The 27,068-nt window shown below is 37.6% G+C and overlaps 2 protein-coding genes across 2 annotated transcripts in view; both read right to left on the reverse strand.

The window, feature by feature from the left end:
- Positions 1-1,489: 1,489 nt before the first annotated feature.
- LOC140246802 (protein phosphatase inhibitor 2-like) lies at positions 1,490-11,872 on the reverse strand. Its single transcript, XM_072326134.1, is given in 5 exon segments — positions 1,490-2,153; positions 8,310-8,407; positions 9,585-9,673; positions 9,675-9,786; positions 11,808-11,872. Coding segments are annotated over 5 exon segments (645 nt in total). The 3' UTR covers positions 1,490-1,872.
- A 483-nt stretch (positions 11,873-12,355) lies between these two features.
- LOC140246803 (kinesin-II 95 kDa subunit-like) overlaps positions 12,356-27,068 on the reverse strand; it is a 43,384-nt gene continuing 28,671 nt past the window's right edge. Inside the window, exons 3-5 of the mRNA XM_072326135.1 lie at positions 14,562-14,686; positions 13,511-13,635; positions 12,356-12,478 (exon numbers count right to left, since the gene is read on the reverse strand). Coding sequence (XP_072182236.1) covers positions 12,356-12,478; positions 13,511-13,635; positions 14,562-14,686 — 373 coding nt within the window. The remainder of the gene's footprint in view (positions 12,479-13,510; positions 13,636-14,561; positions 14,687-27,068) is intronic.

Consider the following 27,068-nt stretch of genomic DNA (forward strand, 5'->3'; position numbering starts at 1 on the left):
CCGATAATACTCTACATTATTACCTGGGAGTTCCCAGGGACACTTGGGAGACTAACAGGGACTGTTTGAGAGTAAGATTTTTGAATAGTCACCTGGTAGTAAACCTAGAAACTATTACCACTATGTGTCACCTGCGAGTTCCCGGGCGACCTTTGGTGAAATTTGCAAAGCACAAAAGGGGCATTTGAGGAAATATATTTGTCAGAAAATCAAATTTGCCACACACCGTCCACTGGGAATGTCATAAATTGGTCTGTCTAGAACACAGCCAGTGAGCAAAGAGCATGATAATGAAGATGATAATGATGATAATGATGATAATGCTGGTAATGATGACAAAATCAAGGCAATCCTGTGGTTACCATGGTGACACGATGTCTGCTCCATTGCGTGGACAGATTATGTTTTGTCCAATGACAAGGCAGAATGAGTTGGTGAGGCAACAAGTCAAATTTTTATGCCTGTTTAGTATTTGTTACACATCAGCCAATTCATCTTTGAATTGCTACACAACATTGTTTTGAGGGTTGCCTCAATTCCAGGTCGCTATCTTACAAAAGCCTGATACTTCTCAATGAATTGATTATTCATTATATTGTTCTTGATTATTCATTATATTATTCTACATCATAAATCCATCTCCAAAAAGAGCAACAGTGATATTTGTTTGTATCATCATAGTAGCTAGCTTAAAATGCAAGCGATGAAACTATTTTTCCCATCGTGATGAAATGTTCGTGTTTCACAAATGAAGTGGAGAGTACCGGGCCCCTTTGCATTTAAACACTTACAATCATTGTGAGTCAATACTACAGTTATTATCCATATAGCAATGGCGCTAAAGATAGAGAGAGAGTTAGATAGAGAGCAGGGGGGGGGGGAGGAATAGAGAAGAGTAAGAAATTAGTACTTAATACAAAGCAGTTAAATCTGACATTTCCAAGTCATAAAGTAACTGACACATGCTATGTTTAAAATGCCAAAAGCAGTGTTAAACAAGCTGATAAACAGCAAGGCAACCAATAAACATCTTCAATCACAAGCAACAGTGATAGCCTTTACTGACAACTTTCCAATGGGGACTGTCTCTGAATCGAGAATGATAAGACTTAACTTTAATTTATATCTCAAATAAATTGGAACACCACATTGTTCCTCAAATAATAACAAGTGCACTGTGGCAAATGCCATATCATCAGAGACTCCAACCCCAAGCACCTTCTGATCTGGAGATTCTCCCGTCTGAAACCCCTAGCAAACGGGAGACTCCAACTTGATGTGCGCAAAGCGAGAAGTTCCTGGCGGCCTGGGTCCAAGCTCTAGGGTTCTAGATGCTCTCTCATGCTATCTAAGGCTTATTTTTCAACATACGATGACACTAAGTAAGAAATCATATCAAGCGGGAGACACAGAGCCAGGACGGGAGAATGGGAGATTTCGCAAAAATGGGTTTTCCACGGGAGATCTCCCGTCATAAGCGGGACAGTTGGAGTCTCTGTATCATATTTCATGGTATGAAGTGACGACATATTGGCTCAATATGTCCAAGCATCCATGCCACGTCCTTGCGGAGACTATTTTGCGAATATCGAGAAACCCCGCTCAACCAAACCAGCTGCAAACGAACATTCCCGGCTAATCTGCATCTCAGGGAGTGATCCCGCGGTTTTTCCTTGCAGAACCGCTATCATGTCACACCGCTGCTGATCGGCTTCCATCAATGTCAAAGCACAGCAGAAAAAAAAAGAAAAAAATGGCACAAGAAGCTATGCAGGCATTTGTCTACAAGAGGACCTGTTGGCAGCGAGGTCAAAGGTTACAATGTTTTTATCTTTCTCTTTATCATTGAGATGAACTGCACTGCCCCAGCGCTCAGTCGCCCGTCTCAGCAGACAGGCCGGTGCCACCGACTGACGTATCCTCCATTCTTTTGCTCAGGCCATCAACAGAATGCGCCGAGCATCCCGGCTCCTCTGAACGCCCCTCGCCTCTGGTTCCTTCCGTGACCTCGACCTTTGAACTCGCTGCCTCCCCCTCCTCATCGTCTTCCTCGTCTTCTTCGAGCTCCTGCTGGATCAGCTGCTTGGCCAGCTTGATGTTGAACGCCTCGTTGTAGTGCTGTTTCCTCTTCAGCTGGAATTGCCGCTGCTTTTCTGCAAAGAGGTGAACCACACACTGGCTGATCATCCCAAGATTATTTTCAAATGGAGAGTGTGTTCGCAAAAACCGATAAGTCCATATTTGCCGAATGGAGATATTTGCAATTAAAGGTCAAGACAAATAAAGCGAACAATAATACAATTGTTGCTCCTTTTGACCATAACTTTAAAAATGTACCTTAATATGTAGTGACCAATACAACCAATGTATATCATTTAAAAGGTATCATTTTGTACTTTATGACAGAGACCGTACTTCAAATTCTTAAAAAATGGACTAATCGGTTTTTGCGAACAAACTCTTAAAATTCAGCCTGGTGACTTTTACAAGGAGAATTTCACAACACACAATTGAAAAGCCAAAAGGAAATCTACCTGAGAAGCGAGTGGAAATGAGAAAATTTTACTTAATTTTATGCACATTAATTTCATTTCAAAATGGAGTCAAAGGGGCCTGAGCTTCTTCCCCTAGCAGAATCTTAGTCAGAGACAAAATGACAAACATGAAGGGCAAGCAAACAAAATTTTAACGTTACTGCCCTTTCACATTGTCAAGCAAGAATTGCTCAGATGAATTTTGGGCAATTTTCCTTTTGTAAAGAACTTTCATTTTTGCATGGATCTCTTTTCTTGAATGAAATCATATTTTGCCCTTTTTTATCATGAGATGTGGGGTAGGTAAGGAATAGACATTTAAAGGTATTTAAAAACTAATCAGATACGAGTACTACAAAACATATAGTAACAAATTTATAGAAATATCTATTATGTACATGACTGGGTACGTACTTGGCTGACAAACACACACACACACACACACACACACAAAAGAAAAAGAAAAAGAAAAAAGGTCCTCAAAACTTTGTGCTTCTTTCTAAATGCAAAGAAATCCCCAAAAAGTTCATTGCTTACCATCTCACATCTTGTAGATAAACAAAAATGTTCCTACATTACTAACACTGTATACAATTTAGACAATAGGTTCAAAACCACTAAATATGTACAATTTAGTGAAATACTTGTCGCAATAGTTTTACCAAAGAAAAAATAAAGCAACGACCGATTGTCATAAGTTTCGGGTAATAGTTACCGTTAGTACATTGTTAGCTAGAACTGCCGAGAATTTGAACATCCAGTTATGATTCTTTCGGAAGTTATGCATTCATAAAGATGGTAAACCCGCCAAAAACAGCATGTCGCAAATTAATAGTTTTGCCGATATGTTACTATCATGCAAATGAAAGCATGGTCTTTTTTCATTAAAACTTTTTCTAAGGCAAATTAAGCCATTTGCCTACACGTTAGAATAAAAAGAAATATAATTGAAAACTATTCAGTTGAATTATTTCACAAGTCAAAATTGTCGCAAAGGCCTGTGAAACATACGTTACCATGATTTCAAGTTTTCCTTTAAAACATTCCCTGGGGTTGAAATTGTGAATTATCTGTCCTAAAAACTTAGAAAATGTCTCGTCCAATGCTGTAAACAATAGTTGTGCCACCTGGTTATCTGCTGCAGAGAAAAAGCTTCAAGCACTAACATGTTTCAGACCGTATGGTTAAGAAATGAAACATACGTTACCACCGCTATGGAAAATTAAAAATGAAAATGTTACAAGGAAGATACCAAACATAGGCATACGGTACCCCAATCTCTCCACTGAGTTTTCAATTATGAGCCGTTACTAATCGCTTGAAAAAGTCACATCGAAGGTCAGATTTAACTTACGTTACTGAAACATACGTTACCCCCGAAAAAATAATCTTAATTAGATTCACTAACATTGCAACCATTCATCGATAACAAGTGCTATCTAGAACCATCTTACTCCATAGTTGCTTAGAAACAGTCCTTGCGACAAAATGGCGCATCACGTTGAAGACTCACAGGGAATGGACTGCATGAGATCTTTCTCAGTATCTGAGCGAACGGTATATATATTTTCAAAGTCATGTTTAGCGTAATTACATTCAAATATTGGTACACTTTTACTATAAACAAGTACTTTGGTGTTTGTTTTGTCGAGGAGAATAACAAGTTTACATCTCACTCAGATATTTATACAACATTAAGGTACTTAAACATAGGGTCAATGTTGTAACGTAGGTTTCACTTAAGGTAACGTAGGTTTCAATTTTACATCTGCATGTACACTGTCGTACTTTTCACCGAAGCTTTATCCTAAAAAAGACTAATATCCATAAATAAACAGATGAAAAACATATTTAACTTTTAGGCTTGAACTAACCATTCTTTTTGGCGACAATCATTGTCAATGAGGCCCTGAATACTCTGGTAACGTAGGTTTCAATCACTCTATCAAAATCAATCCAATATGTATGTTAATGATATATGAATGATGAAAATAATGGTTTTCATTTTAATTATCATATCATTTACTTCAAAGTTATAGTGATTGTAGTCTACCAAATTCATTATGTGACACTTCATTCCTTGAAATTAGAGGTAACGTAGGTTACGTAATTATGTAAGAATATCTTATTACTGATTTGCAGTATGGATTTTCTTATTTCTCTGTGAAGGGAATCTTATCATTACTCCTTGGGTTCCAAGAGGTCAAAATGGGAAAATCAAGAGCCAAGATTCAGGCCGATTACTGAAGAAGGAAAAAGGAAAAGATTGGAGAAGAAGCCTTCCTTATACTCTCTTTAAAAAAATGAGTGAAAATATTCACTCTTTGTGGAGTGAATACAAAAAAGAGTGAATTTAGAGTGAAATTGGAATGAACTTTGAGTGAAAAAAGTTCATTTTCACTCATTTTGGGGTGAGCTCAGGGATCACTCGAAGATTTAGGAGTGGTCCCTGAGGTCACTCTAAAAAAAGTGAAAATGAACATTTTCACTCTAAATTCACTCTTTTTTTATTCACCCCGTTAAGAGTGAAAACTTTCACTTGATTTTTTTTTTTTTTTAGAGAGAGTAAATCCGAAAAAGTAAAAAAAGTATTACGTTCCTGTGGAAAATCTTAAGAGTTGGGAAAAGCGCAGATAAAAAAGATGAAATAGTTAAAAAGCACAGAGCCTTCGGCAAGAAAATAAAAGAAGACTTAAACCGATCTCAGCAAAGGGAAGGTGATAATGTCGACTTGATTTACAAGGATTGACAAGGAAATTGATTCACAAATTTAAAAATTTGCTAATGATGTATACTTATGTATGCTTTACAATGAAAGGTACTGGATAAAAGTGTTGGCTTGCAGATATCAAATTGAAAGGATGAAATGTAAATTTCCTTGTTTATGCACCGAAAATCATTCATAAAAATTTCTACCCAATCTAAACTCTTCCGAAATATTAATGAAAATATGATGTTTAAACCAAGAAAATAGAAGAAAGCGTCACACTCACGCTCTTATACCAAATTTTATATAATTTCACTCTAATACAACTCGCCACTTTTGCATTATTCTCTCCTACACTGGCTTACCCACTATATCTTTTATTGAAAGTTGCCTTTTGCAGAAAAATACCAGATTGTGAGTTTACAGTTGTCTTTTACAATGATGTAATATACATTGAAGACATTTTATATGTCACCGAACTTTTATTCTATGTAATGGAAATAGAAGAATTGCAATTTGTTCTTCTGACATTTCTATGCCTTTTCCATTGCCTCAGAGAACAAAACAAGGGGGCATCCAAATTATGAAAGGTGCGCCTTTTTGTGTTAATCATTGTTGTCTTTATAGACTAGTGTGTCATAGGTCAGTTATACTCTCAATCTAAAACAGTGAGAAAGCTGTCTATTTACGTGACCACTCTTAAATTGTTCATAATTCTGTATTTTTGTGACTATTACCCAAACCATGCATTATTGTTGCTTAAAACTTACCATGGCACATTATTGAATAATGTGCCAAGAAAACTGTACGTTTTAAGCAACACTAATGCATGGTTTGTTCATTAATGAAACTCGTGATAATCATGCATTATTAATCATAAAGCAGTGCTGGTGTTTGCATTTTAAACTTACGGGCTCGCTGTGATTTATTTCACATTGTTCACTCTTATGCCTTATATATCTTATTGATGTAAACTTTGATATGCTAAACAGTTAAGTGCTGACCAGCTTGTGCACTCACACTGTGCAATGTTGTTTAGCGATGCATCATTCCTTTTTAATGCACTTTCCAATGCATCTCCACTTTCGAGTGATAAATATTTCAATCTGGAAACATTTGAAACATACGTTACAATTGTTTAAAGTACACACTGATACATTTTAGGGGTTCTTGACAATGTCTTTAGTGACTCTTTTATATAAATGCATTCCTTTGGTTTTAAACAGGGCACTTCAACAGGTAATTTTGCAGTGAAACTCATAATATTCAGACAAAATAAACTCTTGAAATTTAAATATCTTATTCCAATTTTTCATATTAGGCCAAATGTATGGTACATTATACTATAAGGACGATAACATCAGACGGCAATTAAATAAATCTGCTTCCAGAAGTACTGAAGGTCTTGCAACGCTGGTACTCTTGATATTTATTAGAACTCTTAAAATTTATCTTCTTTTTTAGTGTTTAATATATCTGTGTAACATACGTGACTCATATGCGTAACAAACGTTACCAAGGTTTAAACAGTCACATTTTCATTTGTCATATGGTTACTGAGATTGTTTGAGAATATGTGTAGGACAAATCCATCTAAAATCATTTGGCAGTTTTCTGCAAGTTCTATGTGTACGAATAAAAAAGATATAGGAAACAATCTAACTTTTAGTTAACAACCTCTATCATATCTATCAATATCTTAATTCACGGTTACAGCAACTCATCAAATGAATGAAAAATATAGCAGGCACATTGAAATAAGAATGGTCATATCTTCGAAACTATCCCCCAATAGAAGGATAGTTGCATTGTCCATCCCTAAACAGAATGAATATGGTCAAAGAAAAATAAGCGCAGTAACGTAAGTTACAGTGGTTAAATTTTCATGTTCAGCTTCAAATTTCAGAACATAAAAAGTTTGCAACATTTGTTGCTCATTTTTGTTTAAGTTGAAATTCAGTGTATCCTTTAGCAATTTTTCGTTGTCGGAATGTTTTTGAGAAAACTTTATTTTTTCAAAATTTCAAAACCTGAATTGTACATTTTTAATGGTTTTGGCCCAATAAAGCGCCATGACCATCAATGTTCCCATCCCATTCAGAAATTTACTGTTACTTCACATTCCCTCCTATGCTTTCCAGTGTGTATACATCTATATGCTGTGGTCTGTGGCCCCTTGAATACAGAAGGTCCCTCTGAATTTCGAAGGAAGTAGCAATCCCCCCCCCCCCAAAAAAAAAAAAAAAACCCGAGGGGGGGGGGGGGAAATATTATGCCGTGTTTGCCAACTGCCCTGCATGCTAGACGTGCTTCCTTCACTAAACTGGCACAATTGTCTGGAAAGTGATCAGCAATGAACACAGATGACCTAATCCTCCCTACATCTATTTTGTTGCAATAACCTTCCTCTTGGACTAAGGCATGTTGCTACAACTGAATGGACTTGCCATTAACTTCACCTACAACTAGGTCAAGTTGCCGAATTAAAGGAAGTCCACCTTCATACACAGGTGGATTGAGTGAATGCAACAATATTTATGTACATTCTAAAACACATCAGTGAAAGTTTGAGGAAAATCCGACAATCCGTTCAAAAGTTATGAATTGTTAAAGTATCTGCGCAAACACTGCTGAATGAGAAGACTACTACAGTTTGTGATGTCACATGCGTACAACGATATAATTTGAACACAAAGTGCAAATTATTTCTTGGACTTGTTACTGACATATGTTAAGGATAATATTATTTCCCTTGCTTTCTGAAAGAGAGAAGTTGAGTGTTCTTTTGATATGCGAGAAAAGTGAAAATAAGTTGATTTTTTTTGTTATACTTTCTTTATACCGTTGTACACATGTGACATCACAAGCTATAGTAGATTTCTCATCCAGCTGTGACTGAGCAGAAACTTCAAAAATTCACAACTCTTGAACACATTGTTCAATTTTCCTCAGACTCTCACTGATGTGGTCTACTAATATTGCTGCATTCACTAAACCCACATGTCTATGAAAGTGAACTTGTACTTTCAAGTATAGTATTTGACACACGAGGCATTAATGGTGCTTGCCTTTGGCTTCTTCTGTCAACTCCTCTTCCTCATCCTCACTGGATTCTTCCTTGTCACCTTCGTCTTCCCACCATCTTTTTGGGGGACCACTGGAAAGTCTGCCATGGACAGGGATAAAACATACAACACACACAAATTTACCTGTTGTGGTAGCAAGAAGAAATAATTAAATAAAAAATGCATATCTAATTGACTCAAATTCAAACAACATCATATGAAAACACACCACTAATAGAGACATTGCCAAGTTGAGGACACACTACACAGAGGGTGAATTTCTAATCATTCCTCCTTTAGCTAATTCATTCATTTGTTACCTCCACCACGGAGGATATGTTTTTGTCAGTGTTGGTCTGTTTGTCTGTGCACAAAATAACTCAAAAAAGTTGTGAACGAATTTGGATGAAACTTACGCTACAAGCTGATAATGACACAAGGAACAGCTGATTAAAGTTTGACGGTGATCCACAAATTTTTGTCAATTATTACAGGATATCGTACCTTTGTGCAAAAAGGGTCTATGAACTAAGGAGTTCACATACCCAAACTCAAGCGCAGGCTCTGCTTGAGGTGCCACGTACAGCAGGAAGCTGATCGGGTATCTAAGGCTTTTTGCTTTATCATTTGGGAAATTGGGTGATTTTTTTCAGCATGCGTGTATGAATGGAAATGAGCTGCTTGGCAGAGGTCTGTGCACTCTGAATTCTTTTCCCGGTCTTGCATTCATTCATATACAGTACAGTAATGATTGCGTTGTCAGAAAGAGAATGCCCATCAGTATACCAAAGTCCGTTTACCCCCTCCCCCCTCCCCCCCTTCCCCTCGATAGCAATACATTCACGCTCACCCCAAGAATAGACTCTCGAGGCTGGGTAATGGCATGAGGCCTATTGCTGCTGTTCACCAAACTCTTTCTATACTCGATATTTGACATTGGTCAGAGGAACCAATGAAAGATAAGCACATAGAGGGTTCGGTCACTGATCTCTAAAAGTAAATTTCTGGATATGTCATTGGCCAATCACTTTGAAGCTACCATGACGCCATGTTACCATGCTAATACCGCCATACACTTCTGCCTTGTGTAAGGAGCTCAGGACATCACATTCTCTTTGTGACAATCTCTGCTGGAAAACTGCGTGTACAAGAACATGTATGATGACAGTTGGGCAGTGCGATAGCTTTAACCGTTTGTACCGTACAGCATGAATGGGTCTATCCGATGAGCTATCCAGATATGTCACGATGAGAGATCAATGGTTGGACTGCACTCACTTCTTGTTGATTTCGGTAGCATTCAGCGTAGCCTCGTCCTCGTCGCTTTGGGGGTCAACGTCCTCCAGACCCTCCTCGGGCTCCACGTACACCGTACTTGGTGTAGGGCGTGTCGGGTTTGTCCACCTTCATGTGGCCGTAGTCCTTGTCAGCCGGGTGGAAGGTGGCCAGGATATTCATCTCATCCCACTTGATGCCATCCCTGGAAAGATACAGAGATATTTGGTAAATAATACATTGTATATGCTGAATATTTTTTGAGGTTTTAATTTCATTTGGAGTGAAAAGTCGTTGATCCGCTCACAAGTTATCTTGTACCGTACACAAACAAACAAACAGATAAACATACAGTCAGAATATTTACAGACACACAGGTGAAACTGGAACATAAACTTTGCTGTCTGTACAGTAGGTTTAACCTACAGGTTGATGTAACTTATTTATGTTAGCTGGTTGATGTTCTTGATGCCAATAACAAAACAGCTGCAATTGTACTAGATGGATTTTTGTCGTTGAAAGCCACCATACACGATGATGTCAGTGATTCAAAATTGCTCACTAAACTTCAGCAGGGTGTGCACATACGCCAGGGGACTGATGACGATATTATAGTGATTGATGACCAAGTCTCAGTACTAGCAGTAATCAGTATAGTTGGACCAACTATTCATCAATCACTTTTTGATTAAATATCTTAGATCTTAGAAACATCCCTCAGTTTCACCTTTTAACTTCATTCCACTCGAGACAAAAACCAGACCAGCTCAGATCGTTGACTCGTACCGTAAGTGCGGAGTTCTAGGCGACAAAGGAATGTGGATCTTTTTTACAGTACACCGGTGCAAGCTCATCATTTTAATCCACTGCCCGTTTTCCCATTGAAAAATATAAATTGAGTGAATGGACAAATATGTAGTTAGTATTAAACAAATGTGTATTACTGAGGATTTTCTTCAATTCTTTTTCCTCCTGTTTCCTCAAGTTTTGATTTACCTGTACCACCTATTCCCCTTATTCCTTTTGATTTCTATTCATGTTCGAATGTTCCAGAGTACTGTATTGCGCCCCATCTCACGCGTACCATTGCGCGAGGATGGTCCATCTAAAAATAGGTTGTCGATGAGTAGTAGACTTACTATAGTATTTTGGAGGGCTTCCGGTTGTCTTGTGCGTGTCTCTGTTCTGAACAGTGTTTCCATGCAATTACTGCAATTTTTTTCTGTCCTTCTTTCGTTTTGACTGCTTTTCCTTTGCTTTGGTCAGAACAAAGCTAAAAAAAGTCTAAAACTTCTAAATCTTTATACTGACTTGTAGTCACTGGAGTTATGGTTTTGTGCAGCTAGGGATGATGGTCACATGATGGAAAGTGAAGGAATCTTCAACGAAAAGTACCACTGGATTAAAAGGAATGTGACCTGAATGCATTTGCAGCAAAAACCAGTTTATGCATCTTCATCCCCTGAGCTATCCCAAATTTATGCATCTAAAACGGAGCTCACCGCACGGCTACGATGTGTAGGTTGGCCTGTTTATTGGCGATACTGAAAAATGGTTTAGACTAGAAAAGCACTCTGAGAGCGCAGACCTCCGCCAAGCATGCAGCTTATTTCCACCACTGATCTTGTTCTTCCGTAGAGATATCATACGTACACACAGCATTGGTGCTGAAAGTCGCCCGCTTTCCCAATATAGAAGCCTTTGTTACGTCATAAACCCTCAGCTGCATGGCGCACCTCGCCCCAGCAGAAACTAGAGCACTTTGGTGCGCGCAGGCAAACCTCAAATATGCGTAGCCTGAACTCCCAAATTCATTGACCCTACCTGCCAAAATATCAAAAATCCTTCATAAATTCTCCCAAAATTCTCGGATCATTACCAAAGTTAATCATTTGTTACTTGTGTCATTCTCAACCTTCCCTGCAAGTTTCATCCCAATCCGTTAAATACTTTTTGAGTTATTTTGGACACGGACAAATGAATGAACGAACGAACAAACCAACGGGAGATCTAAAACTGAATCGGGTAAGAAACGCTCTGCCCGAGCCTACGTGTACCCGATTATGAAGAGAGTACTGTAATACTACTACTAGTATGACCCAATCCAACATGATAACATCCATAACATCAACAATCATCATCATTCAATTCATATGCAAAATAGATAAACATCAGTCCAGGCAATCTGCTCATGGGGAGGGGGGGGGGGGGGGGGGTCTGTCTCACAAAGCACTCTCCCCCTCATGAGCACCTCTGGGGTACTCAAGAGGCTCCCTATCCGCAGGCCTCATGAGGCCTCCTCTTCACTTCTCATGGATCCATATACGTAACCATGAACTACTGTAAAAGTGGAAATTTTTCTGTGAGTATTAAAATGTTTTGCCCTCTGCTGGGTTTATATTGATTTTGTGTTTGTTTGTTGTTGTTTTTTTATTTCCCCAAGTCAGAACATGTTAATAGAATGTTGCATATAAGAAACAAAAAATATTTGTGTGCTTTTATTTTGGTGCTACATAGTTTCTTGATGCACAAAATGCATGAAAATTTCCACACTGCACAAAGTTTTCACTTTCATAGAAATTGTCCATGAATACAGCTATTAACCAGCACCCCTTAATAATTCCTATCATTACAACATGGCCATCCTGTCGGACTGAGGCACATTGTTACACTTGAGTGGGCTCGTTAATATTAACAACTAAGTCAACTTTTGATGGATGGCTATTAAAATGCTATCAAAGAAAGAAAATAACAGCATGGTAAGTGAAAAGCTTTTAAATAGAGCCTTGGTACACAAAGGGCTTTAAACAAACCTTGACATAAACTCCTGTGTCTGGTCTCTCTGTGAGGTCCAATCTCTTGGTCTGGTCCTTGGCTAACAGGTCTCGGATCTCTTCCTGTGAGAGCAGCAAAGATTGTGTGATTATTTTAACTGCTTGTATTCATTTTGACAAGATGTGACGTGCACACAAGTGTGAACACAGCTTTGTGTGATTATTTTAACTGCTTGCATTCATTTTGACAAGATGTGATGTGCACACAAGTGTGAACACAGCTTTGTGTGATTATTTTAACTGCTTGCATTCATTTTGACAAGATGTGACGTGCACACAAGTGTGAACACAGCTTTGTGTGATTATTTTAACTGCTTGCATTCATTTTGACAAGATGTGACGTGCACACAAGTGTGAACACAGCTTTGTGTGATTATTTTAACTGCTTGTATTCATTTTGACAAGATGTGACGTGCACACAAGTGTGAACACAGCTTTGTGTGATTATTTTAACTGCTTGCATTCATTTTGACAAGATGTGACGTGCACACAAGTGTGAACACAGCTTTGTGTGATTATTTTAACTGCTTGCATTCATTTTGACAAGATGTGACGTGCACACAAGTGTGAACACAGCTTTGTGTGATTATTTTAACTGCTTGCATTCATTTTGACAAGATGTGACGTGCACACAAGTGTGAACACAGCTTTGCTGCTGGCACATTCAATTGCATTTTATGTTGTTTTTTCTCTCAGTAATTACATATGTGTGGATCAGATCACTCCAAGTAGAGAGGTTATGAGAAGAAATTAAACTCTGTTTGGTTATACTCATCTGGTGATAAAGATTGGGTGACAGACTGGTAATTTTCATACTTTGTTTAAAATCTATAGAGACTGGGGAGACAAAAACTATTTTCTTTGCTGAAAAGCATACTGAAACTGAAATAGGATATAGACAGAAAAAACACAAGAAGAACAAAGAAACAACAGGAAGAAGATGGAAAAGGAAAAAAAAAGAACTTATGAAATAAAGAGGAAAGATGACTATACAGAAGATGGGAAAGAAGGAAAAAAAGAAAACAGATGAGGCAAATCAAAATAATGAAGAATAGAAAGGGAAAACAACAGAACTGGAGCAAATGATTTTCTTACCTGATAGATTTCTAGGTACGAGGCACGCACTAGGTACTGTTGGTTCTGTGTGCGTGATATATGGGTGAAGATGTGTTCGAAGGAATTTGGTATGACCCCACGCAGCTCTGGGTTTGAACGCAAACCTGAAAAGAAAAGGAAAGTAGGGTGTTATTAGGAAGAGTTCGGTTTTGCTTTCTTGTTAACTACAGCTACAAAGTAAACTTTTATTACATGTAGAGTTCAATAAGAAATCTTCCAAAGAAAAGACATTTTGTAATGAAGAAATGTGTATGTACACAACTCTTCATTTCATGAAATTTCACATAAACTGGGTATCAAAGTTTGCAGTCCAAGACAATGTATATCAACCTATGGTATGGACATTAGTCTGTAGTATTCAGACATCAATGCCCTTTTGCAAAACAATGCTTAACCTAATTGCGCTTTGACAATCAAAAATAAGATAAAAATACTTTTATATCAATTTACACATACACACACAAAAATCTTTCAGAGACAAAAGAACACTGAAAGGCCACTGTAATTGATTACTAAAACAGAATGGATTGAACAAATACAATACTTTTTTTTTTTTTTTTTTGCGGGTTTGGGTGGGCTGCAATGACTAATTTTTGTCAATACTAAAGAGAGTTATCTCTGTCAAAACATTGGAATAAAAGCAAAACAGCTTTTCTATCAAGCAAAAAAAGCATAGTCTCTGAGATATCAAGTGTATGTTTAGTAGCTGGCTACTTTAGACAGAGTACAGTACATTCTTGCCCAGGCAAATTATACCATTGAGGAAAAACTGAATTTACTACAAAAAAAAAAACCAACAACAACATTTACCATAAACACCAGGGGGGCATATCATGAAGCAGTTTGGTCAGATATTTTTCTGACAAACTGTTACAAGCTACAGAAATCCTTGCATCTGATTGGCTGACAGCAAATTTGTCAGACAAGGTCAGACAAAATGCTTCATGAAATGCCCCCCTGGTCGAGTATACATTTGTACTTGGGATTCGTCCATTATAGTGGGTTAAGCATTTAGCATGCTTTAACTCACCTTCCATGGTAAAGGTTTTCCCAGTCCCTGTCTGCCCATAGGCAAAGATGGTGCCATTGAAGCCCTGGAGAACGGATTCCACCAGCGGCCTGAAAGTCTCATCGTAAAGGTCTCTCTGCTTGGAGCTGCAAGGGGATGGGAGCAAGAGTGTATTGAACAACATCATGGCAACAGAGCACACACATCATACACTGAATTAGGGCTCGATACTAATTTTCCCTCTGGTGTCCCATTCGCCCTAAATATCTCATCGCACAGGTCTCTCCATGTACGATGAGACAAAATTCGGACCACTAAACTCTTAAAATCTGAAATTTTGGTGGCCGCAAAAAGAATTTAGCACGCGGTACACGTGTACGTGTACATGTACATGGAAACATAACAATCCTTTTTGAATCTTAGTGGCCCCAGGGCCACTAAAAGATATGACCTTTTTGGAAACGTTAAAAATTTTAGCGGCCCTGCAACACTAATGTTGAGCCCTCTCTACACAGTGTATAATAATGTCAGAACAAACTCTCTTCATACAATTGTATGACCAAACACACATGTGTACACACCAGACCACACCTCTGTAGCTAGTATACAAATTTGTATTACAAATATGCTTGAACATGCCTCCACATCAGAGTATACATTGTACAGTGTATCTCTGTGATACATTTGTATGTTTGAACATTGAATGCACCTTATATCAGAAGACACAGGCCTCAATACCTTTTAACACAGGCCAGTGCTCTCTGTAATGGAAGAAGCTACAGTATAGAAGATCTACAAGTGTACGTACTGTACGTGTACTTGTGTGAACACATTATTTCATCAGAAAAGAGAATCTCATGCCACAAAACAGGTATACAACAATACTCATAGATTTTGTGATCTTTTCTTTTAATTCTTTTTCTTCTTTTTTTCTTTGTAGGGGAATCTATACTTTGGCTTGTATATAAAGAATGTACATTTGAACCTTTTCAAGAAAGAACATGTTTACATCTAACGTCTGAGTTTTACTGTCGTAAACCTTTTGCTGTAGATAGGCAGCAGGTGTATTCCAGGGGCGTGAAGTGCTCACTAAGAGCCTTTATGGTCGGTGACATTCAAAATGTGCAAAAGTGGCCTTTCAGTGTGGTCTGTTGAGAGCAGTAAAATGAATAGGAGTGAAAATGTCTACTCTTGGGTAATTGGGAATGCACACATTACCCGCAAATGACAATGTTACAAGCATCTAAAACAAAGTGTCTGAGAGAGAGAGAGAGAGAGAGAGAGAGAGATAACTACTGCTGCTACAAAGTACAGGATGAAGGCAAAAAGGACAGTCAACTCTCCATTTGAAAGGACTTTTAATAAACATGGGCATATTAGAAACATACACTTGTACATTGTAAACCCTAAATGATAAAATGGGTAATTTTAATTTAAAACTTGCTCCACATACATTTTACATGATTATTTGTGTTTATAATCCATCTCAATGACTGGCAAAAAACGACAACAATAACAAAACAAAACAAAACACAAACACCTTCCCCCGAATAATAATAATAATAATAATAATGATAATAATAATAATAATAATAATAATAATAATAATAATAATAATAATAATAACTATAATAACAATAATGCTACTTGGAGCAAATTGGAGAAGAATAAAAAAAAAACAACAACACACAGTGTATTTAAGGTTTTCCTTCATCACATTAAAATCACTTTTGTTTGTACTGAATTTTATACATCTATAGGCACTCTTCTATAACCATCTGGAACAAGGAAATACACAGAATGAAACGGCAAAGAAAATAATATCGACGTCATTACAAGTATTGCTAGTCCCTTATTTAAATCTTCATAAAATTAGTTTAATACTGCACTGATTGAAGGGTGGTGTTTAAAATATGCAAAACTATTTCCACCAGTTAGCATGACCCAAATAAATCCACTGTAGCCTCGATTTTGTGGCTGAAATAGTGCATCAATGATTTGCTTCATACATTTAAGGATTTTTGTGCACTGAAGCATGGAAAGATTTCAACAACCCAGCCATTACACATTCCCCAGTTTTAAAGCACGGTAATGGAAAGCTACATTTTGATATTATTGCATGCTCAGTCTGACACAAAGATAGCCCCTACACACTGTAACCATCTAATCCTATACAGTGTATAGTAGCAAGGCCCTCAATCTTCCTCAGCCCCTGTCTTGATTGCCGTGGAGTAATTATGTTTGGGCATTCTTGGATAATGAGATATCCACAGCGGATTTGCCATCTTTGTGAAGATAGTCACACACACACACACATATGTGCACATACAATGTACAGCTGTACACTGCATCTATTTGTAGCACATCGCTTTATGGTAGCATGTAGGCCTAAAAGTTAGCTATGAGCTGTATCATTCACACTATGAAATTATTGATGCCTGATAAATTGACAGAGAGGTTCATTTTTGATAAATCATTATGATTATCATTATCATTACCATCATCATTATCATCGTCACTATCATTATTACCTTTTAAAACCAAATTATTGCTATCAGTACTAGACTGAGGTTATTATTATAATCATTATTCTCATATTTTATTGAGCATAATCTTTATGCAATAATGTTGATCATATGCATGATCATCATTATAACATCATGGTAACTTCTATCAACATGTGTAAGGTCACAATTTTGACAAAATGAAGCAGTTTGGTAAAAATAAGAAGAAGAAAGGGTGGAAAAAAAAAACAAATCAAAATTAGGTTTTCTCTAGATCACAATCAGTAGCAGGGTAGCCAACCTCTGGAGATCAAAAATATTCTGATGCCCAAGAGTAAAAAAACAACAACAACAAACAAACAAAACAAAACCTGTTTTGATGCTTAATTCATAGATTCATCACTATACATTGTACATGGCATCGTTGGTTGAAAATATTCATTAACTACTTTGTATCATCCTTTTGTTTTTAAAGATAAATTCTTCCCTTCATATAAGTGATGCATTCTCTTTATTTCATTGATGAAAAAAAAAATATACCTTACATTACAATGCCAGGTGCCAATTCAGAGGTAGGACAGGCGGAACAGTCAATACAGTGTATCGTATTGCTGTAACCTTGCTGCTGTCTGTTTATTGTAAAGTGTAACTGACAACTGGAAAAAAAAAAAAAACCCACAAATCTCCACTGATCCCCTCCCCCCCACCCCACAAAAAAACAACAACAAGAAAGCCTGTTAAAATACATCATCATTTCTATCATTATTCTCAGAGCATTCCAGCTGGCTTGTGCCACTCAACATGCAGCATCCACAATCTCATTTGCAGAATTTGCATGCCTAATGAGTGTGATCAAGGGCCATTTGATCAATGGACATAATTTAAAAATGCATCCCATTTACAGTACTGTATAGCACGGTCGTGATTTGGCAAAAAGGTGTATGTCTGAAAAATATCATGTTTTTGGTTTTTACCATTTGGGGGGTTTTCGATGCCGAAATTTTCATGTGACCAACTTTCGTAAGTCATCGATCCTTTGTTTCCGAGATACTTGGGGCTATCTCTGTATTATTTTATCAATTTTCCTGCTTTTGATTAGGCAAAAGGGTGTATCTTTACATACACCCTTGACGTACAATGACGTACCAGGATAGAGAACTACATGATTTGGCAAAAGGGTGTATCTCTAGATACACCTCTAACCGTGCACGCTGGGGAGAGCTTAAAGATTTGGCAGATAGGTGTATCTTTAGATACATCCATCTGCCGAATGAATCATGAATTATAGTTGCGAAGTATGATAAGGCAGAAAGGTGTATCTTTTATACTGTGTGTATATCATATACTCTGTTATACGTGCTGCTGGCATGTATGTGTACCGTTTCACCGGTCGGTGCGGTGGCGGGCCATGCTCCTGACTCAAACTGGCAGCCCGTTGCACTGCAGAAGTTTCTCCTTGTTGCTAGTCGGTGAGTAGAATAAGTACCTAATATCTAGAAGTTCAGATCTAACGTTTGTCCTAGACTTCTACGGCCACTTCTATGCCATTAGATGCGCAGATTCGTAAAATCTAGCATTTCTGTTGAAATGACAGCTTTTCCAGCAAGTGTGGCTGTGGGATGAGAGTTCTCTACGCTTCAAAATGACAGTGATCCCTGCACTGTCCGTGCTGTGCAGTGCATGTAGAAGCCTGTACATAGTGTAATGGTGTGCTGTGTGACTGTAAGATCGGCTACCCATTACGCTATGCGTATGGGGCTGTTACCTAACAGACATTTAGTGGCAGTTACACACAAAGGTCTAGAGAAAGATGTGTCCCTGTCTTTGGAAATGATACTTGGATGTACTGCTCAAAGTGCTCAGTGGATGCAAACAGTTAAATGATCCTACCTGAATTTTCACATTTATTGAATTTATTGCAAAAATTGGGAGCAGCATGATAACTGCGTTTTTAAGAACAGATACATGATGTGCAAACAACTGCCTTTTTGTTTGCTAAAGCATTCAGTACAGAAAACAAACGAACCTTTTGTCGAAAAAAGGGGCACAAAGCTAAAAAATATAATGAATCATCTCATTGGAAGTAGAAGTTTTTGAAAAAAGGGAGGAGAAGGAAGAAGAAAAATTCTTCAGCTGTAATCCTTAACCATGCATATCCATGAGACCATGTTTTGTTAATATTCAGACTCTAGGGGGAGTTGTAATTTCCGCACATTTTTCTATGTTTGATGAACAAGTTGTGCATCCTGATATTTTTCTTTATTGTTATTTTTTAAATCTTTTTGTAATAATGAAGTAAAGATTGTCAAGAGTTAACATTTGATTAGAAATGGTCTCACATACACCCTTCTCCCTACAAAATCTCTGGTATATTTTGTTATCGTTTAATTTGGCAAAAAGGTGTATCTCTATACATACACCTTTTTGCCAACTTAAATGCACGATTTCTCACGGTGCATGAGAAGATACACCTTTTTGCCAAGTTAAATGCATGATTTCTTACGGTGTATGTGAAGATACACCTTTTTGCCAAAATAGCGTGGGTCGCAGACCCTGTAAACGTGATTTGGCAAAAGGGTGTATCTCTATACATACACCTTTTTGCCAAGTTAAATGCATGATTTCTTACAGTGTATGTGAAGATACACCTTTTTGCCAAAATAGCGTGGGTCGCAGACCCTGTAAACGTGATTTGGCAAAAAGGTGTATGTCTCTAAACATGCTAAAAGTGCTAATTCTGAAGTATTCTTTAAAGTTAGATGCAAGAAAATTATCAGGAAATGAAATTTGAAGTGTATACTAAATCATGGAATTGAATCCCTGAGCGTTGCACAGTTTAGGTGGCTTCTACGGTCAAGGAAACTGCCAAAACTTTAAAGTCAATTTTCTCGGCTTTGTAGTCGCTGTAAAACGGCAGACATACACCTTTTTGCCAAATCACGACCGAGCAGATCATTGGGCATCAGCACCTTTTTACGGCAATCATGCAATCCTGGAGTAATCCTCTGATGGTCAGAATATCACTGTTTATTGGCAGTGTACAATGTGGCATCAAGGAGAGCTCTGTGTTTGAAGCTCCTTATTGGTGGCATTCACACCGACAGCCATCACCGTACAGTGGTTGTATTTTGCCCGGTATTTTATGAGTGTCAATACACAACGAAATAGCTGCAAAATTATACATTGCAACATACATTGTGTAATTAGATTTTGTACTGTGGTATCTTGTACTGTGGTATCATGGGCTGTCATTCAAACTTCACACGAAAAAAGCATGCTAGATTTGAGTGTGAATCATTGTCATAAAATACCATCCATCTTTAACAGTCAGTGTATTTATCGCGTGCCCTGACCCATTTTGCATTATCTGTACATAAAGTTCTTTCCTCAATTGTGACGGAGAACCGTGATGTGCCTTGGTGAAACCAGGGTGGGGTAGAATAAAAGTGTCCATTCGGGACATGAGAGTTGGAGTTGGCAAACATGGCGTGAACAGTTGCAGTCATTCGGTGCTGATCCAAGAATGTTTTGTCGGTGTATGACAGATGTTATGTCGGTGCTGACGGGTGTTCTGTTGGTGCATGACATGTGGGGAACATGTCCGGGAAATGAACATACAAACAGGCTGTCTTTTGGGTAGTTATTTCGGTGTTTGGTACATCGTTGTAAGTATTGATGCCCGCTGGAAGCATATGTGTGTAGTGTTCGCACTCATGTGAGATGTGTACACAGGTAGCGAACGTAACAGTGTCGTTCGTTCGTAGCGGTATTGTATACTGCGTGACATTGCACGGTATGTGTAATGGGGCTGCGTTAGCAGTGGTTGTGAATGGAAGTGCGATTCGCGAAGCGATGCGATGAGTACTAAGTATGTTTTGTGCACTTGTACTGGTCTTCTCGCTAGCTGAATACCAGGGTTACAGCATTGATTGCTGGAAAGGAAGGGTACGTATTGCCATTTCCGTTATGTCATTCGATCAGATTAGTGTGTCACTTTCTGGTTATTTGGATTAGCATCGTTAGATGTGGCTTTACGAGGAAATTGGCCTCGAGATATACGAGTGTTTGTCCGGTCTGAATTGCTTAGACTATTCTCGTAGTTCGGTACGCAGTGGAGTGTACTGTAGGAAGTTGCGTTAGCGACGTAGTCTTGAAATCTAGTCGGAAAGCTAGATGTGAATAATCATGGCAGCCAAGTTCGATGCTGCAGAGTTTGTGAAAGACGTCACTCTTGATAGATTGAGAGGGTTAGTGAAAGCCCAATTGGTTGAGGTTGCAACTCATGTAGATGCTGATATCAGAGAGTGTAGTCGAAAGAAAGAAATCTTTGCAGTTCTGGTGAAGAAGCTTGAACTGGGTGGTGTAGAAAATGAACACACAGATGAGATTGAGAGTGCTGGTAGAAAAACTGCTCCAAGTACTACTACTACATGTATTACTAGACCTAGTGAGATGAGGGTAGATTCCACACAACTAGAATTGGCTAGATTGGAGTTAGAAAAAGAAAAAATGAAGGCAGAAAATCTGAGGCTTGAACAAGAGTTAATGCAACGTCAAATTGAGTTGACCCAGGCCAAGGCCAGTAGCGTCCCAGGGGATAGGCCTAATGTTACTATGTCGAGACCAAAGACGCCCGATATTGCAAAAATGGCAAACACAGTCCCCCGCTTTGATGAAGAGGATGTAGACTCTTTCTTTTTCTCCTTTGAGAGAATAGCCAGGAATTTGGAGTGGGAGAAGAAATATTGGTCCATGATAGTACAACAGAAGCTCACAGGCAAGGCACATTCAGTAGTGTCTGCTCTCTCGGATGAGGAGGCAAATAACTATGACACAGTTAAGGAAGCAGTCCTTCTTGCCTATCAGTTAGTCCCAGAAGCTTACAGGCAAAAGTTTCGAGGATATAGGAGAGGTTCGGGACAGACCTACGTAGAGTTTCAGAGAGAAAAAGAAATCATGTTTGATCGATGGGTTCGATCAATGAAAGTAGATCTCACTTATGATAATTTGAGAGAGATAGTGTTGATGGAGGAGTTCAAGAAATCGACACCTCCAGATTTGAGAACATATTTGGAAGATCGAAGAGTACATGATGTAAAGAGTGCAGCAGTCACTGCTGACCAGTATGAGTTGACACATAAGGTGAAAACAAAAAGTCCCGAGGGAAAGAGGAAGTTTGATCAGTTGAGAAATCCTGACACTCAAAAATGGCACGGTAGTCATAGGGATGAAGTAAAGACTGAATCACAGAAAGAGCGACCAAAATCGCCACGGCCTCAATACAAAGAAGTGAGATGCTTTTTCTGTGGGAAAACGGGTCACATTAAGTCTGAATGTAGGCGATTGCTGGAACAAAATGAAGCAAAAGAAAAACAAAAGCAAAGAGCAACACATGGTTTAGTCCATGCAGACACACGTACACAGAACAGTTCAGATGCTGAAACAAAAGAGAAACAGTACCAAGCAGCCACCAATGGTTTTGTTAAGTCAAGTGTAAGTGATGAACAGCGTCATCCAAATGTTATGAAAAGCAGTGTCTCAAAAATGACAGATACATGTTCAAGTGGTCGTGTGGATGAAAAGTACAAGGACTTCATTTCCAAGGGTATAGTTACCATTGCTGAAGTTAGAGTACCGGTTGTCATCCTTCGTGATACTGGAGCTACACAGTCCCTCATGCAGGCTTTCAAGCGGGATAGTGTAAAAAAGTAGGAATAAAGTAGGAACAGAATCTCTGAAAAAGTAGGAAAAAGTAGGACATGAGAGGGAAAAAGTAGGACATTAGAAAAAAAAAGTAGGAATAAATCAGGACATGTGCAGGCTTTTTGTAGTAGTTTTTGTCGATACTCACCAGAACTCTTGATGTTACAAATAAATCTTAATTTGTACTCACAACCCTGCTGCCTCAGCCTCACTTTTGCTCCTGGGAGAGCCTGAAAAATACAACAAAGGCAGACATTCATTAGAACAATGTCAGGAAACAAACACAAATGCATGTTCAACCGTACAGGTGATATAAATCTTGATAACTTATTACAATACTTGCATAGAAAAGAGATCATTCTGTGATTGACATGAACACCTTCCATATACAATAGTCTGTGACCCTGCATCACAACACCAACAAGAAGTCGCTAGACATGGACTTTTAGTTAAGAGCAGATTCTGAAAGAGCAAACTTTAAGCTTTAAAATGATGTATAACTCGATTCAAATGGATTCTCCTAACCTATCCTAATATTGGAATGAAAGCACACACTCTGGAAAATGTGAACTGAGAAAAGGGGCTCTGCAGTATGGCGTCTTTTCAAGTGCTTAATCTTTATCAAGCCGTGCTAGCTCTGCAATGGAACAAATAACAGGATGTTAACCACTGGAACAACAACAATGAAGACATTATCTGATTAAGCTGTGCATGCTTTATTAATACATTCTGTAGATGATCAATGCCAATTTTCAAAGCAGTATCATCATCCTTTCTAGAGTTGTTGGAGTTGAAAGTTAAGAGTATGGACAGAGTTTTTAAGAAATGAAAAGAGGACTCTATGAGAAACACCTAATCACACTATTCTACCCAAAAGTGTTCCAGAAAAAAAAAAAATTGCTAAAAACACAATTTCCCTTTCTTTTTATAATCCCAAACTGAAGTATAATATAGAAGACTTGCTCTTTCAGAAACTATGAAAAACTCAAGATTGGCTGGGTTGGCCCATATCACCTATTTTTAGTCCTAACACAAAATCAGTGTGTGCAACTTATTGTTGGTTTTGTGAAGCACGGTCACATATCATCCCACAAAATACATTTATATGTCATTTAACATTCCATGATGTGTTGCCAAAGGTACGTTATACACTTCCATACTTAAAAGATGACATCTTTTATCTACATTCATTTGAATGTTTTGAAGTTGTGAAGATATGTGTTTCACTTCAAAATGTGAAAAAAGATTGGAAATAAGGATGTTTGACAAAAGCAATTAAAAAAAGATGACACTTTTATCTACACTCATTTGAAGTTGTGAAGATATGTTTCATTTCAAAGTGTGAAGAAGACTGGAAATAGGGATGTTTGACAAAGCTATTCAAGTGATGCTTAAGACAAGGTTAGTATGCTTTCAAGTTCCAGCTAAATGACCATGAGATAAGCAATAGACTAACTTTTCAAGAGACCTTCAATTTCAAATACATGTAAGCAAATAACATGTGTTCAAACATTTTAAAATAACAGGATAATTTCAACTTCTTATATGTAGCTGTCAGTAGTAGTCTCTGAGAGCATGTGTTATCATATTACATTTCTGGCAAGACATGCATAAGGAATGGGTTTTCCCATGACAGTGAGGCCTTACGAAGTGAAGTTATATCTACCAATGCATTATATTAACATCTTTATTTTGCAAATCCTGGCCCACTACAAATCTATACACTCCAATACTGTGAGTTTATGGCACATTGTCCACCACTGAATTTCCAATAATATAGATTATCTTGGTATAATCATATGATATAGATGGAAACATACGGCAAGCTCAATTTGAAACACTTTAACAAATAGAACACAAAACATCCAAAGAGAGAGAGAGAGAAAAGCAAATACTTTACATTTCAGTATCAATCAGGGCAATGTACAAACTTGTAGTATTGTCACATGTAGAGTAACAGAAGACTAATATAACCAAATGACTCCACTTTACAATATGTGAGGAGCATGTATGTACATCTGCTTTTTGTTTCTTATTGTCTGTAGTCTTACCGATTTTATAGGTAGCAAAAATGATTCTATTTTTTTTTTTCTGTGGATAAAAAATAAATCAGATTTCATTTCTTTGGTGTTCTGTAGATGCTACATTCTATTTATTCGTGAATGAACTTACATTTGTTAATTTAGAAAGAATGGTAGAAACTTATCATTCTGTACTTTGCAATGACTGTCTACTGTTTGCAATCTTTGCCAAATTCACTGCAGATAGTTAATAATTCTTTACATTCAACTTCTTTTCAGCTCATCATGACCCTTTTTGATCTTTTCAGGAAGTTTCTCCGTTTTGCAATATCATTCCAGACACTTTTAAGCTCATTCAATATTCTTGAAACCAAACTTCTTCATAAAATGTTGAGAATATTATATCCTTAAGCCTTTGAAATTTTACAAGGTTTAGATTCTGCTTTTCATTCTCCAGATATTTTGGTGGCTCAGTATTTCAGCTTGTCAATTTTATAAACTACTCTTTGCAAGATCTGGGGAATGAACAGTGACTGTCATTATCATTTAAGTCCTTGCTAGCTGCTCTGATTTCTCAGCAAATTCCAATTAACAAACTTTTTTGGCCATTTGATAGCAAATACACTCTTAGATGATCTGTAAATTTACATGCAGTTCTCACCTCCCCCGCCCCCTTAAATACAGTGTATTTGTGCCCTTTCAATTTTGATACTCTCCACTATTCTTTTGCTTTTCACCTTCAATTTACAGTTTTGTAAGTTGACACAATTGGCATACACATCCATCCATTCACTTTTTTCTTCTTTAAGAAGTTTCCCTGTCTCACGTTTTACCGAGACTCTTTCAAATTGTTCAATATTTTGGGCATGTCACTTCAAATGATCCATCACATTTTAACCACTTATAGGGGATTTCGGTTCTACCATTTTCTCGCATCTTGTTCAAACTAGCTGGGTAATAGAAAGATGTTCAGCCTTAACAAAAATTTGCAAGATCTGTGGAATAAAAAGACATTATGGCTTCTAATTTTTCTGCAAGTTGGTTCCTCCAAACTTAACAAACTGATCTTGGCAGTTCAATTTAAAACATTCACACACTTAATCTTATTTGTGGAATATGCATTCATTATCTTTCCTGATTGTTTGGGCTTTTTCAGGTACACCTGTATGCTTTAGATGGCTTTTCTCTCTCTATATATTTCTGATAGTTCTGTCTAAGTGTCTCCAGGAAGTGGACTTCAACGTCCCATGGTTTCAACTTCAATCAATCTTTAAACAATACTGAAATATTGTTTTTGTGTTTGTTTTCCATGAAGTTCCTCCATTTCCTTCTTTCTTCTTTAAGTTCTTTGAGGTAATGTATGTCTTACCTACGATACAATTCAACATCTTAAACAATACTTGTAAGATGTAACAAGCCATCAACTTTTAAGATTGTCCATAAAGAGGTTTCTGCTCTCCTATTAGTCTTTATCTTTCAAGATGGCTAAGTAATCACTGTTGTTCTCACTCCTTGTTAACAATATGTGGGATCTGCTAATTAAACATTTCTTCTTGTTCATCTGATTTCTCAGCAAACTAACCTTCCTCAGCTGTTTAACTTCAGATGAATTAAGGAAGATTTCTAGTAGTCATATCTACAACATGCCCATGATTCAAATGGATATCACAAGTCATATGTCTCATGTTAAACCTCATAAGTCTTCAAAGTTTTTTCTTTTGACAGATTTGGCAACTTACATTTTCTTTTCTTGAACTCTTACCAAAAGATCAAACTGATGTAACCGGAGTGCTTTTGATCTAGCTTCAGTAATATGCAAGTTTCTTTCAAATGGGTCCCTACCGATCTATGCTTTCTTGGGCATTACTCATCCTCACATCTACTCATCCTCACATCAACCAGATCTAGTTTCTGTGATGAATAACTTACTTTCATATTAAGTTTGTCATATTGCAATCATTGTTTATTATTATCAAGACATATATTATTGAAGGATTTCAGGCACAGGGGATCTGGAGGTGTATTTTCTTGTTTTAACATGACCTTTACGACTGACGTGGTAAATCATATTTTAGCAAAGAAAATTTCTGGTTTCTGAGGATTTGCATGCCAGCACATGCATGAGACATGATATGCTTGAACTCTACATTCATTAAAACTGGCTGTAGGTGGCATTTTCTCTCAGTTGTATTCTTTGGAAGTCACATGTCAAATTCTACTTTTAAGTATATGGGTAGCTTACCTGGTAATTTTGAGCGATGATGAGAGCTGGTTGAGCACTGCTCCAAGTCCTAGGTTGC

This window comes from Diadema setosum, chromosome 3, assembly GCF_964275005.1.
Source record: "Diadema setosum chromosome 3, eeDiaSeto1, whole genome shotgun sequence".
Classification (NCBI taxonomy): domain Eukaryota; kingdom Metazoa; phylum Echinodermata; class Echinoidea; order Diadematoida; family Diadematidae; genus Diadema; species Diadema setosum.